This window comes from Microcaecilia unicolor, chromosome 3 (genome assembly GCF_901765095.1).
Source record: "Microcaecilia unicolor chromosome 3, aMicUni1.1, whole genome shotgun sequence".
Taxonomy (NCBI): Eukaryota; Metazoa; Chordata; class Amphibia; order Gymnophiona; family Siphonopidae; genus Microcaecilia; species Microcaecilia unicolor.
Window position 1 is genome coordinate 24,457,070 of NC_044033.1, and position 14,337 is coordinate 24,471,406.

General features: G+C 43.8%; 1 protein-coding gene across 1 annotated transcript in view; it reads left to right on the forward strand.

Moving 5' to 3' along the window:
* The window catches only part of MTA3 (metastasis associated 1 family member 3), a 429,588-nt gene that overhangs the window by 397,986 nt on the left and 17,265 nt on the right, over positions 1-14,337 (forward strand). Inside the window, 1 exon segment of the mRNA XM_030195789.1 lies at positions 8,226-8,253. Within this exon segment, the coding sequence (XP_030051649.1) occupies positions 8,226-8,253 (28 nt within the window).

A 14,337-nucleotide genomic window follows, 5' to 3' on the forward strand; every position in this document is an offset into this window, starting at 1 on the left:
CGCACAACTATGGAACGCATTGCCAAAAGCAGTAAAAACTACGCTTGACCACCTAAATTTTCGGAAAGCTCTAAAGGCAGACCTGTTCAGAAGAGCATACCCCACTAACCCAACATAAAAATACTGGTCACTTGCGACACAACATAACCAAAGACTGCAACGGACATTACCTGACTCTTCTTCCCCCTTTCCCTCTCTAAGTTCCCCCCAACTGTTTCTTACCATACATATACCTCATTATACCACAATATCACTGTGTATTCATTCATACTATGTATTTGTTCAAACCGTAATCGGCTAACACCGTTAACGGTTATATGTAAGCCACATTGAGCCTGCAAAAGGTGGGAAAATGTGGGATACAAATGTAACAAATAATAATAATAAGCTACTCTTCGCCTCCTCTTTCTTCTTTCTTTGTCCCCGCTACTGGAATGCTCTGCCGTCAACGCTAAAAGAGACTGCCGATCACAATCTGTTTAAAAAATCCCTCAAGACTTATCTTCGTGATAGATCATACTCCTCCGCTGCTTAACCTCTTAGTATCCCTCTTTCGTTTCTCCTGTTGTTCCTTCCCTCCTTTATGTACCTTATACTTTGTGTTGTACTAGAATTGTTATGATGTTCTTTTATTAAAACACTGTAAGCCACATAGAGCCTGCCTTAGTGGGATATAAATGTTCTCAATAAATAAATATATAAATAATCCTGTTTGTTCTGTTCCCCATCCTATTTGTTTTAGCCGATGGCTCTCCCTGGGCGAACTGAAGTTTCCTCCACTTCTCTGTATGCTAGGAGATACTGACATTTAAAATGTTAATTGGTTTTTTTTTTCTAACAACACTTAAATTACCTGATAAAGGGGATCCTTTGTCCCTGCCAGGTTCTTGATAAGTCCTAATTATTTTAATAGGAGGAGGATGATAATAAACTATAGAGGAATGTATATACAGTATTTTAAGATTCCTCATTAGAGAGGATGGCACCTGTTTTTTGCTGTCTGTTTCTGTTTTTCATCACTAGAGCTCTGACTTCAATCAGAAAGGTGGAGGGTGTGCTTACTCCCCTCCTTTGTGACATATCTTTGCTAACCTGGATCAAGCAACGGCACAGGTTGCTCTGTTCACAGATAGGTGCATGCATAATATTATACAGAATGCTAGCAGTTCAAATTTTATGCTCTGAACAGAACATACCCTTCTACCCTACATAAGTACATAAGTAATGCCACACTGGGAAAAGACCAAGGGTCCATCGAGTCCAGCATCCTATCCACGACAGCAGCCAATCCAGGCCAAGGGCACCTGGCAAGCTTCCCAAACGTACAAACATTCTATTCATGTTATTCCTGGAATTGTGGATTTTTCCCAAGTCTATTTAGTAGCAGTTTATGGACTTGTCCTTTAGGAAACCGTCTAACCCCTTTTTAAACTCTGCCAAGCTAACCGCGTTCTCCGGCAACGAATTCCAGAGTTTAATTACGCGTTGGGTGAAGACAAATTTTCTCAGATTTGTTTTAAATTTGACTGTATCTTATCTTCTCTATCCCATTATAACATCTTTTGTACTTGTCCCCTACCGGACTTGGCGAATGCCTTTACGGTATTATGTAAGCCACATTACTACTACTATTTAACATTTCTAGAGCGCTACAAAGTGTACGCAGCGCTGTACAAACACAGAAGAAAGACAGTCCCTGCTCAAAGAGCTTACAATCTAATAGACAAAAAATAAAGCATTTAAATTTAAAGTATTTAAGCAGTCAAGCACAAGAGAACAGTCACAGAAGGACTGAAGATGTTGAAGGGTGGTCAGTGTGATTAGGTGTAACTCTGGTTGGAGTAGTGGGAGAAGGTGATAGAAGAATAGAAATGGGTGAGGTAAAAGTAATGAGTGGGTTGATAGGGAGGTTATATAAGACATGTCACTCTAGGGGTGGGTGGGTAGAGGGGTAGGGTGGGCGGGACTAAGTCTAAAGCAGGAGAGAAGGTATTCTCTGCAGCCCATCCGCGAGACGGAAAATGCTCTCTGAAGCTGCTGCTGCTATAAGTCGCTAGCTTTCTCTCCCTGAAAGCCTGCAAATATGTGGGAAAATGGGGGATACAAATGTAACAAATAAAACATACTTCTGCTTTTTATTTTCAAGGCCAGAAACCCTTTAAGTAGTTTTATCTAGTTGCTAAGTAATTTGGAAACAGCATTTTCTGGGAGACAAAGGCTGTTTACGTAGCTTGTATGACATTATAGCTAACTCAGCTAGAAAGCACTTTATACACAAATACTATACAGTGGGTGCTAGATTACATGTACCAAAGGTAATGGTTTTATTAAGTAGAGCGAATAGTGAGGTGCCTACCCCTACCAAATGTTAAACGTCTTTTTGTACTTTCTATCTCAGTGGATAACACCCTCATCCTCCCCGTCTCATCTGCCCGCAACCTCGGAGTCATCTTCGACTCCTCCCTCACCTTCTCGGCACACATCCAGCAGATAGCCAAGACCTGTCGCTTCTTCCTCTTCAACATCAGCAAAATTCGCCCTTTCCTCTCTGAACACACCACCCGAACTCTCGTCCACGCTCTCATTACCTCCCGACTTGACTACTGCAACTTACTCCTCACCGGACTCCCACTTAGCCATCTATCCCCCCTTCAATCTGTTCAGAACTCTGCTGGATGTCTTATATTCCGCCAGAACCGATATACTCATATCACCCCTCTTCTCAGGTCACTTCACTGGCTTCCAATCCGATACCGCATTCAGTTCAAGCGCCTCCTTCTCACCTACAAATGTACTCAATCTGCTGCCCCTCACTACCTCTCTACCCTCATCTCCCCTTATGTTCCCACCCGAAACCTCCGTTCACAGGACAAATCCCTGCTCTCAGTACCCTTCTCCACCACTGCCAACTCCAGGCTCCGCCCATTCTGCCTTGCCTCACCCTATGCCTGGAACAACCTTCCTGAGCCCCTACGTCAAGCCCCCTCCCTGCCCATCTTCAAGTCTCTGCTTAAAGCCCACCTCTTCAATGCTGCCTTCAGCACCTAACACTTACCTTCAGGATATCCGGACTGCCCCAAATTGACTGCCCCCATCGTATCGTCTACTCACTTGTCCTTTAGATTGTAAGCTCTTTGAGCAGGGCCTGTCCTTTTATGTTAAATTGTACAGCGCTGCGTAACCCTAGTAGCGCTTTAGAAATGTTAAGTAGTAGTAGTAGTAGTAGTTTTTGTCTCGGCAATTCTTTGTAACATATAATAGGTTGAAATGGCAGAAATCTTCCTAAATAATGTACCTGTGACAAACACTCAGTGCATTTAGCATTCAGAGGACTCTCAAACACTCGCCAGCTGATATTATTTTATCGGCTGGCTTTAAGGTGTTTAGTTAGGCCGATGATATAACGATTCTGCTTCCAGTTGCTCAAACAACAGGAACAACTGAAATCAGAATAAAAGAACGTGTTTCACTTTCGGAATCATGGATTAAAACTCATTCTTTGAAAACTTAATAGAGATAAAACAAAAGTTCTTGCTTATAGGCCCAATCGAAAGATATATGGAATGATAGTTTGCTAAAACCAAGTGGCCGGCACTTTTCATTTGAGAATAACATCAAGTTTCTAGGAGTCACTTTATCTGGATCACAAACGCTGGAGTCCAATGTGAACCTCCTCATTAAGGAGTTCTTTTTCCTGATGAAACAACTTAGGAAAATTAGAAGTATGTTTGATACTCATGCATTTAGGCTTATTGTTCAAAGCCTACATTTGTCAATTCTTAACTACTGTAACAGTATTTATGAAGCTATCAGAACAGTTCCGAACACTGCAGCATGCTTGATGTTTTCATCTCCTAAGACTGATAGAGTTTAATCTTTACTGCGAGAACTCCACTGGCTGCCAGTGGAGGCACATGTTCATTTTAAAGTGTGCACTATAGTTGTGATACTTGTAGGGTGCAGATATGCAAGTATACTAAAACAAAATCACAAAATAATCCGCTGCTAAAGAAATGACTCTGTTATTGAACTGTACGGACTCTCTCCTGCAGGAAAAAAGGCCTCAAAGAGCTCCTAGAGTCTGATAGTTACGGACGGGGAGAGGGATCTTGGGGTGATAGTATCTGAGGATCTGAAGGTGACGAAACATTGTGACAAGGCGGTGGCCGTAGCCAGAAGGTTGCTAGGCTGTATAGAGAGAGGTGTGACCAGCAGAAGAAAGGGAGTGTTGATGCCCCTGTATAAGTCATTGGTGAGGCCCCACATGGAGTATTGTGTTCAGTTCTGGAGGCCATACCTTGCTAAGGATGTAAAAAAAAATGGAAGCGGTGCAAAGAAAAGCTACGAGAATGGTATGGGATTTGCGTTACAAGACGTATGAGGACAGACTTGCTGACCTGAACATGTATACCCTGGAGGAAAGGAGAAACAGGGGTGATATGATACAGACATTCAAATATTTGAAAGGTATTAAATCCGCAAACGAACCTTTTCCGGAGATGGGAGGGCGGTAGAACGAGAGGACATGATATGAGAGTGAAGGGGGGCAGACTCAAGAAAAATGTCAGGAAGTATTATTTCACGGAGAGAGTGGTAGATACTTGGAATGGCTTTCCGCGGGAGGTGGTGGAGATGAAAACGGTAACGGAATTCAAGCATGCGTGGGATAAACATAAAGGAATCCTGTGCAGAAGGAATGGATCCTCAGAAGCTTAGCCGAGATTGGGAGGCGGGGCTGGTGTTTGGATGGTGGGGCTAGTTCTGGGCAAGACTTCTACGGTCTGTGTCCTGAAAATGGCTGATACAAATCAAGGTAAGGTATACACAAGAAGTAGCACATATGAGTTTATCTTGTTGGGCAGACTAGATGGACCATGCAGGTCATCTACTATGTTACTATGTTAATAAATCTATCGAAGCTAGATCAGATCTCAAGGATCTTGCCTTCATCATTGGCCAAAATCCTTTAAACAATATAATGCTTCCTGCAGTGTTGAAAGTATCAGAATCACTGTGTTGTTATATATATAGTTGTATTTTCACATGCTAAATAGCAGTATGAGTACCGACACTTATCTTTTAAGATGGTACGCTCGGACCGCATTGCCCAAACAGATGCTGTGCTGTGCTGTCTTCTCCTTCTGTGCCCACGAGCCCCGAGCCAATGATGAAGGCAAGATCCTTGAGATCTGATCTAGCTCCGATAGATTTATTAAATATCTAGGAGATCTTTGAGGCCTTTTTTTTCCTGCAGGAAAGAGTCTGTACAGTTCAATAACAGAGTCATTTCTTTAGCAGCGGATTATTTTGTGATTTCACTTTATAAAGTGTGTACATTAGTTTTTAAGATTCTTCAAGGGACTGCTCCAGTATACTTGTCAAATTGGGTTCAGACAACTAAAGAAGACAGGGGTCTTCGCGATAGTAGCCTACTGCACTTTCCCAGTCCGAGTGGTCTAAAACACAAAACTAGTTTTTCAGCTAGTCTTTTCTACCAAGTACCTATGCTTTGGAATGCTATTCCGATTTATTTAAGGAGAATTCAAAATTACGTTGTTTATAAGAAATCTTTAAAAGCTTTCCTTTTTAAGAAGTATGTAGGGTGATTGAGTTATGTTTGTGTGGTAGCTCTTAGGGTAAGGGTATTATTTTAAGATGTGTTAACTCAGATATGGTTAAGGGGAGTATTCTATTTTGAATTTGTTTTGTTATTTTGCAGGGTCTGCCTGTTTCTTCTTTTTTGCTGTCCTAATTTTATTCATTTTGTTAACCAGTTAGCAGACTGAATATCACCGCTAACCAGTTAAGTGACAGCTCCTCCCAAGTTCTGCTCCTGGACCTCCCCTACACTAACTGGAAAGCATCTCCTATCCGGTTAAACCCTTTTGAATATTGGGCCTCATCTCTTCAGTATTCTGTTTAGTTATGTGGTGGGATCCTTAAGTGCTGGTATTTTGAAATTTAAGAAAACATTTTACAGTTATAGTTTATCAAACGTCTTGTGTACTGGTTACTGAAAGAACATCTGAACCATCTGTCATACACATAGGTGCCAACATTTCAAACTGATTGGTGTTGCCACACAGGGCCGCCGAGAGACTGGGCCGGGCCCGGAACAAGGCTGCCCCGCCCCCTGGGCCCTGCCCCCACTGCCACCCCCCCCCCCCCCCAGGTTGTGGCCGCCGCCGCCCCCTGAGGGGAGCCTGGCGCCACAGTCCCACCCGCCTCCACCACCGGGCTGGGCCCCTTCCACCCGAACCCCCGCCAGCAGAAGTGCTGTCTTCTGTTCTGACTCCGGCGTGCGCAGCCCACACAGACGCGCTCCTCTCAGCTGATCTTCGCTGTACTCTGCAGGGCTTCTGTGCGTCTGTGCGTCTGACGTGCAGGACGTCAGACGCACAGAAGCCCTGCAGAGTACAGCGATCAGCTGAGAGAAGCGCGTCTGTGTGGGTCGCGCACGCCGGAGTCAGAAGACAGCACTTCTGCTGGCGGGGGTTCGGGTGGAAGGGGCCCGATGGCGGGTGGGACTGTGGCGCCGGGCCCCCCTTGGAGGCCCTGGCCCCGGGAATTTCGTTTCCCCTGTCCCCCCCCCCCCCCCCCCCCCCCCTCTCGGCGGCCCTGTTGCCACACACAATGGAAATTATCTCTCCCTGGACATAAACGAAGGAGTTCGCTCAATATTGGGGATGCTCAGCACCCACTGCTCCAGAGATCTGTCTCCTTGGTAGATGTGTGACCGAATTCACAAATGCATGGGATAAACATAGAGGATCCCTCTAGAGAAGAGGATGGAACCAAAGCAAAATTGAATGATCTTTACACTTTAAACAGGGCATAGAGGGGTGTAACCTGTACGGAGCAGCAGGTGCAACTCTGGCCCCTTTGTCGGGCAGACTGGATGGACCATACAGGTCTTTATCTGCTCTCATTTACTATATTACTATGAAATTCATCTACTAAAAATGTTCTAGCTCTTTCACTAGCAAAGGAAACCAGTCCTACTAGGATGTATTTACAGCATGAACATTTTGAGACCCTGTTGCAGTGGTTCCCAAACCTGGTCTTGGTGGCACCCCAGCCAGTCAGGTTTTCAGGATACCCACAACAAATATTCATGAGAGAGATCTGCATGCAAATCTCTCCCATGAATATTCATTGTGGGTATCCTGAAAACCTGACTGGCTGGGGTGCCTCCAGGATCAGGTTTGGGATCCACTGCCCTATTGTATTGCATTCATATGGAAAAGCTGTGGACCTGTAGTTCTACATTATAACTTTAAAATGTCTTGATACTGTGTACTACAGGTCGCTGTTTATCATCCAGACTGAAATATGCATGCACCTGCACACAGCTACTGCTTTATATAGATCTGTGAAAATAAACGAGCTTTGATTTACAAAGTAATGTAGCCGTTGGATGATCAAGGAAAATGTATCTGTTGATTCAAGAAAAGACACCCAAAGTTAGCCACATAAAAATTCACTGCTAAGTATTCTATAATGGCAAAGTTGGGCGCCGAAGCCATTAAAGAATAATAGTGCAAGTCAGTATTTGAATGCCTAACCTTAGGCGTATTTATGCCACGTCAAAGGCTGGTGTAAACACTTGCGCTAAATATTGTCAGTTTCATGTGCAGCTGACACGCCCCTTGCCCTTTGCAATTGCGAACTATGGGGGGTCTTTTACAAAGGGTGCGGTAGCGTATTTAGCACTCACTGATTAGTGCGTGCTAAATGCTAGAGATGTCCGTAGGAATACATGGGTGTCTCTATTGTTTAGCGCACGCTTATTTATAGTGCGTGCTAAAAACGCTAGCACACCTTTGTAAAAGGCCCACTGTAGACCTTAGGTGCTAAGTTTATGGCATAGCGCCCAAATGCCATTACACACCTTTCAAATTGGTGCCAATTAATGCCACTTAAGGGTTATTGGCCGTTAAAGCCAATTAACACACGCTTAATTGTTAGGCGTTATCTGTATAAATTGCATGCACAATTTTGCGTGCTGGTTGTAAATTTGGACGCTCAAGTTTACGGAATTAGGGGGTATGTGTGTGTGCGTATGCAGTACATAATCTACATACAGAGTATATACTGTACATACATATAATTTGCCAAACTCTATGAGATCAAACAACAGATTGTACGTACTTTCCCTTGATGGGCCAACAAAATATCCGTGCATAGACCTACTGGTGAATGACTCAATGCTTGTTTCATTTCAGTGCTGAAGCAGTTAGAAATCTTCTGATGGTAAGTTTAACGCCTCCGGGAATAACTTGACTATGAAATTTAAAAAAAATGAGTATCAGCCACGGCCGGATTTACGTATACGCTAGTCTAGCTACAGCGTAGGACCTCATTACAAGGAGTCTCACGCTTAACTAGCATGGAAAACTACTAAAGCTAAAATTTACTTCCTACTTATGCCTCTTAAAAGTTACATCTTAAGGGCCACAATCCCCCTGGATCCTGTATAGTACAAATTAAGTTGCGTGCGCAAATTTGGTCATATTGTAGATTTGTGCATGCAACTTAAATTAGTTAACGAGACAATCAACGCTGATAATTGCCACTTAACAAGCAATTATTGATACTAATTGACATTCATTAGAATTTACGCGCAGAACTGCCTAAGAGTATTCTGTAATGAGATGCACCTAAATTCTAAGTCACATAGTTGAAAAGGGGGCCTGGCCATGGGCATGGAATGGGCGGGTCTTTAGCGTTTCTAAAACCTATGCGCATTGTTGTAGAATACACCTGGTCTGCTCCTAATTTAGGCATAACTGCTTGTGACTAAGTTTGGTCGTGCAGATGGGTGCTGGGCGTATTCTCTAAAACCGTGCGGAACTCTAGGCGTATTCTATAAAATGTAGGTGTACTTTACAGAATACGCCTAGGCAAAAAAAAAAAAAATTTCTATACAGAATTTTCAGATGCCATATATAGAATCTTGCCCAATATGCTTAAATCCGGCCCTGCCTTTAGCTGTTACAAAAGTGTGCAATACTCACAATTCTATGGAGAAATAATATACTGTTAATATACCAGTACAGAACTGAAAATATCTTTTCAACATACAGAATATTTGTTGTAAAATGTACTTTTAGATAGACATACAATTCATTTTATTAAAATAGCTTTGAGTATTACTCTGCTCTATTCCAATTAAACCAACAGCGGGCTATAGGATGTCATAAATAAGCAAGCAGCTACATTTTTCCATAATCTAAAACAATATTACATAGTGAACAGTTTGCTGGGCAGTATCCACTGAGGTTATGTGAATATATTTGAATTGGCTTTCTTAGTAGTTTCAAAAACATTGTTCTTTTCTTTAGAATTCAAATAGCAATTAGACAGCATAATATTATTTTTGTAAATAAATGATATTGTGGTATATTATTTATCCCCTTTGATCTTATTTACTTTTCCCTTAACACCAGCTATAAACGTGATTTTTGTTTTCAGGATATCCACAGCGTGTAAAAAGAGAAGAAGAGTGGGGGAAGATAGGCTCTTTCCAATCTTTCCCCAATCTTCTTCTCTTTTTATTTATTTATTTATTTATTTATTTGTTTATTTATTTATTACATCTGTACCCCGCACTTTCCCACTCAAAGCAGGTTCAATGCGGCTTACATAGTAACAAGGATTACAGAGTATTGAAGAGGAAAAATAAGTTGAGTATTATCAGAATGATAAATAAAGAGGTAGGTAGAGATGGACAAGGGTGAAGGGAGTAGGAGAGGTATGAGCAAGGGTAGGTGAGCATTGGAGGAGGGGTAGATGAGGCGGAAGGAGGAGGGACATGGGATAAGCATGGGAACTGTGGTGGGAGATGTAGTCTAGGTCATTGTCGTTGTCTCCTGGATATGTGATGCGTAGATGGATTAGTTTGGGTCATTTGGGTAGGCCTGCTTGAACAGATGGGTTTTTAGTGATTTCCGGAAGGGTAGATAGTCACTGATTTTTTTTTTTTTTTGTTACATTTGTACCCTGCGCTTTCCCACTCATGGCAGGCTCAATGCGGCTTACATGGGGCAATGGAGGGTTAAGTGGCTTGCCCAGAGTCACAAGGAGCTGCCTGTGCCTGTAGTGGGAATCGAACTCAGTTCCTCAGTTCCCCAGGACCAAAGTCCACAACCCTAACCACTAGGCCACTCCTCCACACTGGGGAGGGCATTCCAGAGTTGGCTGCCTAAGAAGGAGAACTTGGATCCATAATAGGTTTTGTACTTGAGTCCTTTGCAATTGGGGTATTGTAGGTTGAGGTAAGTGATTGAAGTTACAGACATGTTTCTGGTGGGCAGTATACACTATATTTGTTTCATGGGGATTAAGTGCACCTCCACACCCTGTGTGCCCCCCTCTTTTTTTATCCACAGCGTGTGCCTGATTTCCTAGCAGGAGGCCTGTGTGATAAGTTGAAAAGGGTCCTATATTAGGCATATTTTAAAAGGACAACATAGGCGTGTACATATCTTTTATGAATTAGACTCCCAGACCTGGCCCCAGTAGCATGCAAATACTGATGAACACATTTACACCTATGGAGCATGTGCTACACCTATACAGTCAGGGCTAGATTCAAAGTTGGAGCCAAGTTGATCTGCACTAAGGGGCCCTTTTACTGAGCCGCATAAGCGTCTTCGCACGCCAAAATGGAGTTACCGCACGACTACCAAGTGGCTCTTGCGGTAATTTCATTTTTGCTGTGTGGCCAAAAAAAAAAATTTTATTTTCATCCACGCATATCAGACGCGCGCCAAGTGGCATTTGGCACGCGTAGGTCATTACCGCCCAGTTACCGTGTGAGACTTTACCGCTAAATCAATTGCCGGCAGTAAGGTCGCAGACCCAAAATGGACATGCAGCAATTTTGATTTTGCCGCACTTCCATTTTTGGCAAAAAATTTTCAAAAGGCCTTTTTTTTTACAGGCACGCTGAAAAATGGATTGGCGTGCGCCCAAACCCCGCACATACACTACCGCATGCCATTTTCCCCCTGGATTCTATAAATGACACGCAAAATTGTGCACTCTCCTTAGATGCACATGCAACCAAATTGGCTAATGAACCAGTTAGGGGGAAATTCATTAAGTAGCGTTATAGCCTTAACACACCTTAACGCGCATTAAGGAAATTAGCACATGCTAAATGGTAAAAACCCATAGGTATAGAATGGACTTTTAGCATTTACTGCACATTAAGGCTTGATGAATTCCTTCCTTAGCGCCAATAATTGTGTGCTAGCGATCAATTATTGGTATTAATTGCTGTTTCACGAGTCCCATTTATTGAATCTATTCCTTTGCACCTAACTTGCACCATTCAAAGGTTGGTGTAAATGCTTGTGCCCCACAATCATCTAACACGCAAATCCAAGTATTCCATAACTGTGCATCTAAATCCTGAGAACATCCCATGCCTCTCCTATGACCACACTCCCACAGGCACACATGTTGTAGAATAAGGCGTAGGGCAGATCTAGACGTAACTCCTAAATACTGTCAATTAAGTACTTGTTAACTTCAATAATTGTTTGTTAATGCCTAATTGACCAATTAGTTTACGGGCAGATCTGGAGGTTGGAGTGGAGGAGTGGGCTAATGGTTAGTTCAGTGGGCTTTGATCCTGGCAACCCGGGTTCGATTCCCACTGCAGCTCCTTGTTAGCTTGGGCAAGTCACTTAACTCTCTGTTGCCCCAGCTACAAAAACTTAGATTGTGAGCCCTCTAGAGACAGAGAAACGTACGCAGCGGCGGCCTCGCGAGACTTCTGCTGAAGTCTCAGCGGCCATTTTGAAGAGCGATCCGGCAGTGGGTGAGACTCAGCACCGGCAGTGGGCAGGCAGGCAAGACTGGGGCTCTTTCCTGCCTGCCCCGAAAAATTCCCTGGACAACCTGGGTGGCTGGAGGGGGGGCAGGGGAGAGAGGAGAGTCGCTGGACATGGGTGGCTGGAGGGGGGCAGGGGGAGAGGAGGGTCGCTGGACATGGGTGGCTGGAGGGGGGGCAGGGGAGAGAGGAGGGTCGCTGGGCATGGGTGGCTGGAGGGGGGGCAGGGGGAGAGGAGGGTTGCTGGAGGGGGGGTAGGGGAGAGAGGAGAGCTGCTGGACATGGGTGGTTGGAGGGGGGAAGGGGAGAGAGGAGGGTCGCTGTACAGCGCTGCGTACGTTTAGTATAGCGCTTTAGAAATGGTAAGTAGTAGGTGTTGTGGTTATGATCAGCTGACGTCGGGAGAGACCTGTGACGTGCCGCGCGTTCGCAGAAAAGCTGCTCTCTACTGCTCATTTTACGGGTGAGTCGGTCACCTCTCATTTATATAGTTAGATACACATACAGGGCTTAGTTATCAATGTGAGCTGCTGTTAAGTCAAGTTATTATACTACTAACTTGTGCTATTTTTGCACAGGTCTCATTTTATAGAATTAGACCCAGTTACTAATAACTGGAATTAACCGTAGCTTGCATTGATAACTTCCCCTCACGTTGCAACTTCATTCAAACTATAACCCTAGACACACCTACACATGGCATTCATACTGATATGCGCGTGTATACCAATGTACAATATTATCAAATTTTTTTGGGGGGGGGGGGGTTGCATGTACAACATGCTTTACACACAGGAGCCATTTCTGGCTGGTTAGACGGCTTTGAATATCGACCCCATTGAAAAATATTAGAAAATAGACATGTCAGGATAACAACTTAAATATATGTAGATATATAGGGGCTGATATTCAGACCGCAGGACATGGCCAGGCTGCTTTCCGCGGTCAGTGCTGATCCCAGATATATCAATGCCGGGCCATTTCCGGTGAACGGCATTGAATATCTGGTCTGTTTTTGGCAAGTTTCATCTTAACCACCCAAGTCAATATTCAGCGCTGGCCAATTAAGTTGAAACTGGCCTAAGATAGGCCTGCTAATTCGGTGGCCTAATTTGGCTGGCTATGTGCTGAATATTAGCGGATAGCTGGTTATATCGTGCGATATAACCGGTTATCTACTAAGTGCTAACCGGCAATAATCTGCGGGAGATAGCCAGATAGCCAGTTGAGTGCCATTTGGCCAGCCGGAGCCATTCCTGACTGGTTAAATGGTTTTAAATATTGGGCGGATAGTCTTAACAAATGTGGAAATCAGAACCCCCACAGCTGTATAGCCTAATACGAAATGTGTTTGTATAAGTCTATTACAGAAAAATATGAAAAAGTTAAAAAAGATTTTACCCAAGCAGAGAACTTGGGTAAACAGAGTGGAGGAGTGGCCTAGTGGTTAGGGTGGTGGACTTTGGTCCTGGGGAACTGAGTTCGATTCCCACTTCAGGCACAGGCAGCTCCTTGTGACTCTGGGCAAGTCACTTAACCCTCCATTGCCCCATGTAAGCCACATTGAGCCTGCCATGAGTGGGAAAGCACAGGGTACAAATGTAACAAAAATAAAATATGCATCACTCTACCTCTTAAGGGTTGACAAGGAAGGATGTCATCTGACAAATCCAAAAACATCTCAATTATTAGAGAAGATCTTGAAAGGGGGGGGGGGAGGAATATAATATTTATAGCATCCCAATGAACTATGTGTGTCCAATATTCAAAAGAGTTTAATTGGATAGGGCCACTGAATATCACCTCTGACTGCTAAAGCAGTAACCGGGTCTTGGAGGGGGGGGAGCTTGGGCAGAGCAAACATTTAAATGGTTAGTGGTGATATTGAGGAGCCCTTTTACAAAGCCGCGTAAGTGCCTACGTGCGCCGATTCAGAACTACCGCCCGGCTACTGCGTGGCCTGGGCGGTAATTTCATTTTTTTAACGTGGTAATTGGCATTGTAAGCGTGCTGATGAGTACCGCCCGGTTAACACATGAGACGTTACCGCTAAGTGAATGGGTGGCGGTAAGGACTCAGGCTCAAAATGGACGCATGCCAATTTTCATTTTGCTGCACATCCATTTTTGGCCCCCCCAAAATGGCCTTTTTTGCTGGTACGCTAAAAAATGGACCTGCGCATGTCCAATACACATGTCTACACCAGCGCTGGCCACTTTTCGGCACACCTTAGTAAAAGGACCCCTTTTAAAGGAGAGGATAATGTTAGGACAGAAAAAAGGCCAGTTCATGGTTAGCTCCAGGTTGCTACACTAACCTGAATATTCAATGCTGGAGCCAGCTTGCAACTGTGAGCTGTTTATAAGCCACTTAGTACTGCAGGCTGAATATATTGACCCCTATATATTTATTTTGCATCTTAATGTCTATTTCTATGCTAAAATGGGTTGTATTCCAAACCTATCAAAATGCAAAATAGATTTCCATCCCTTGGG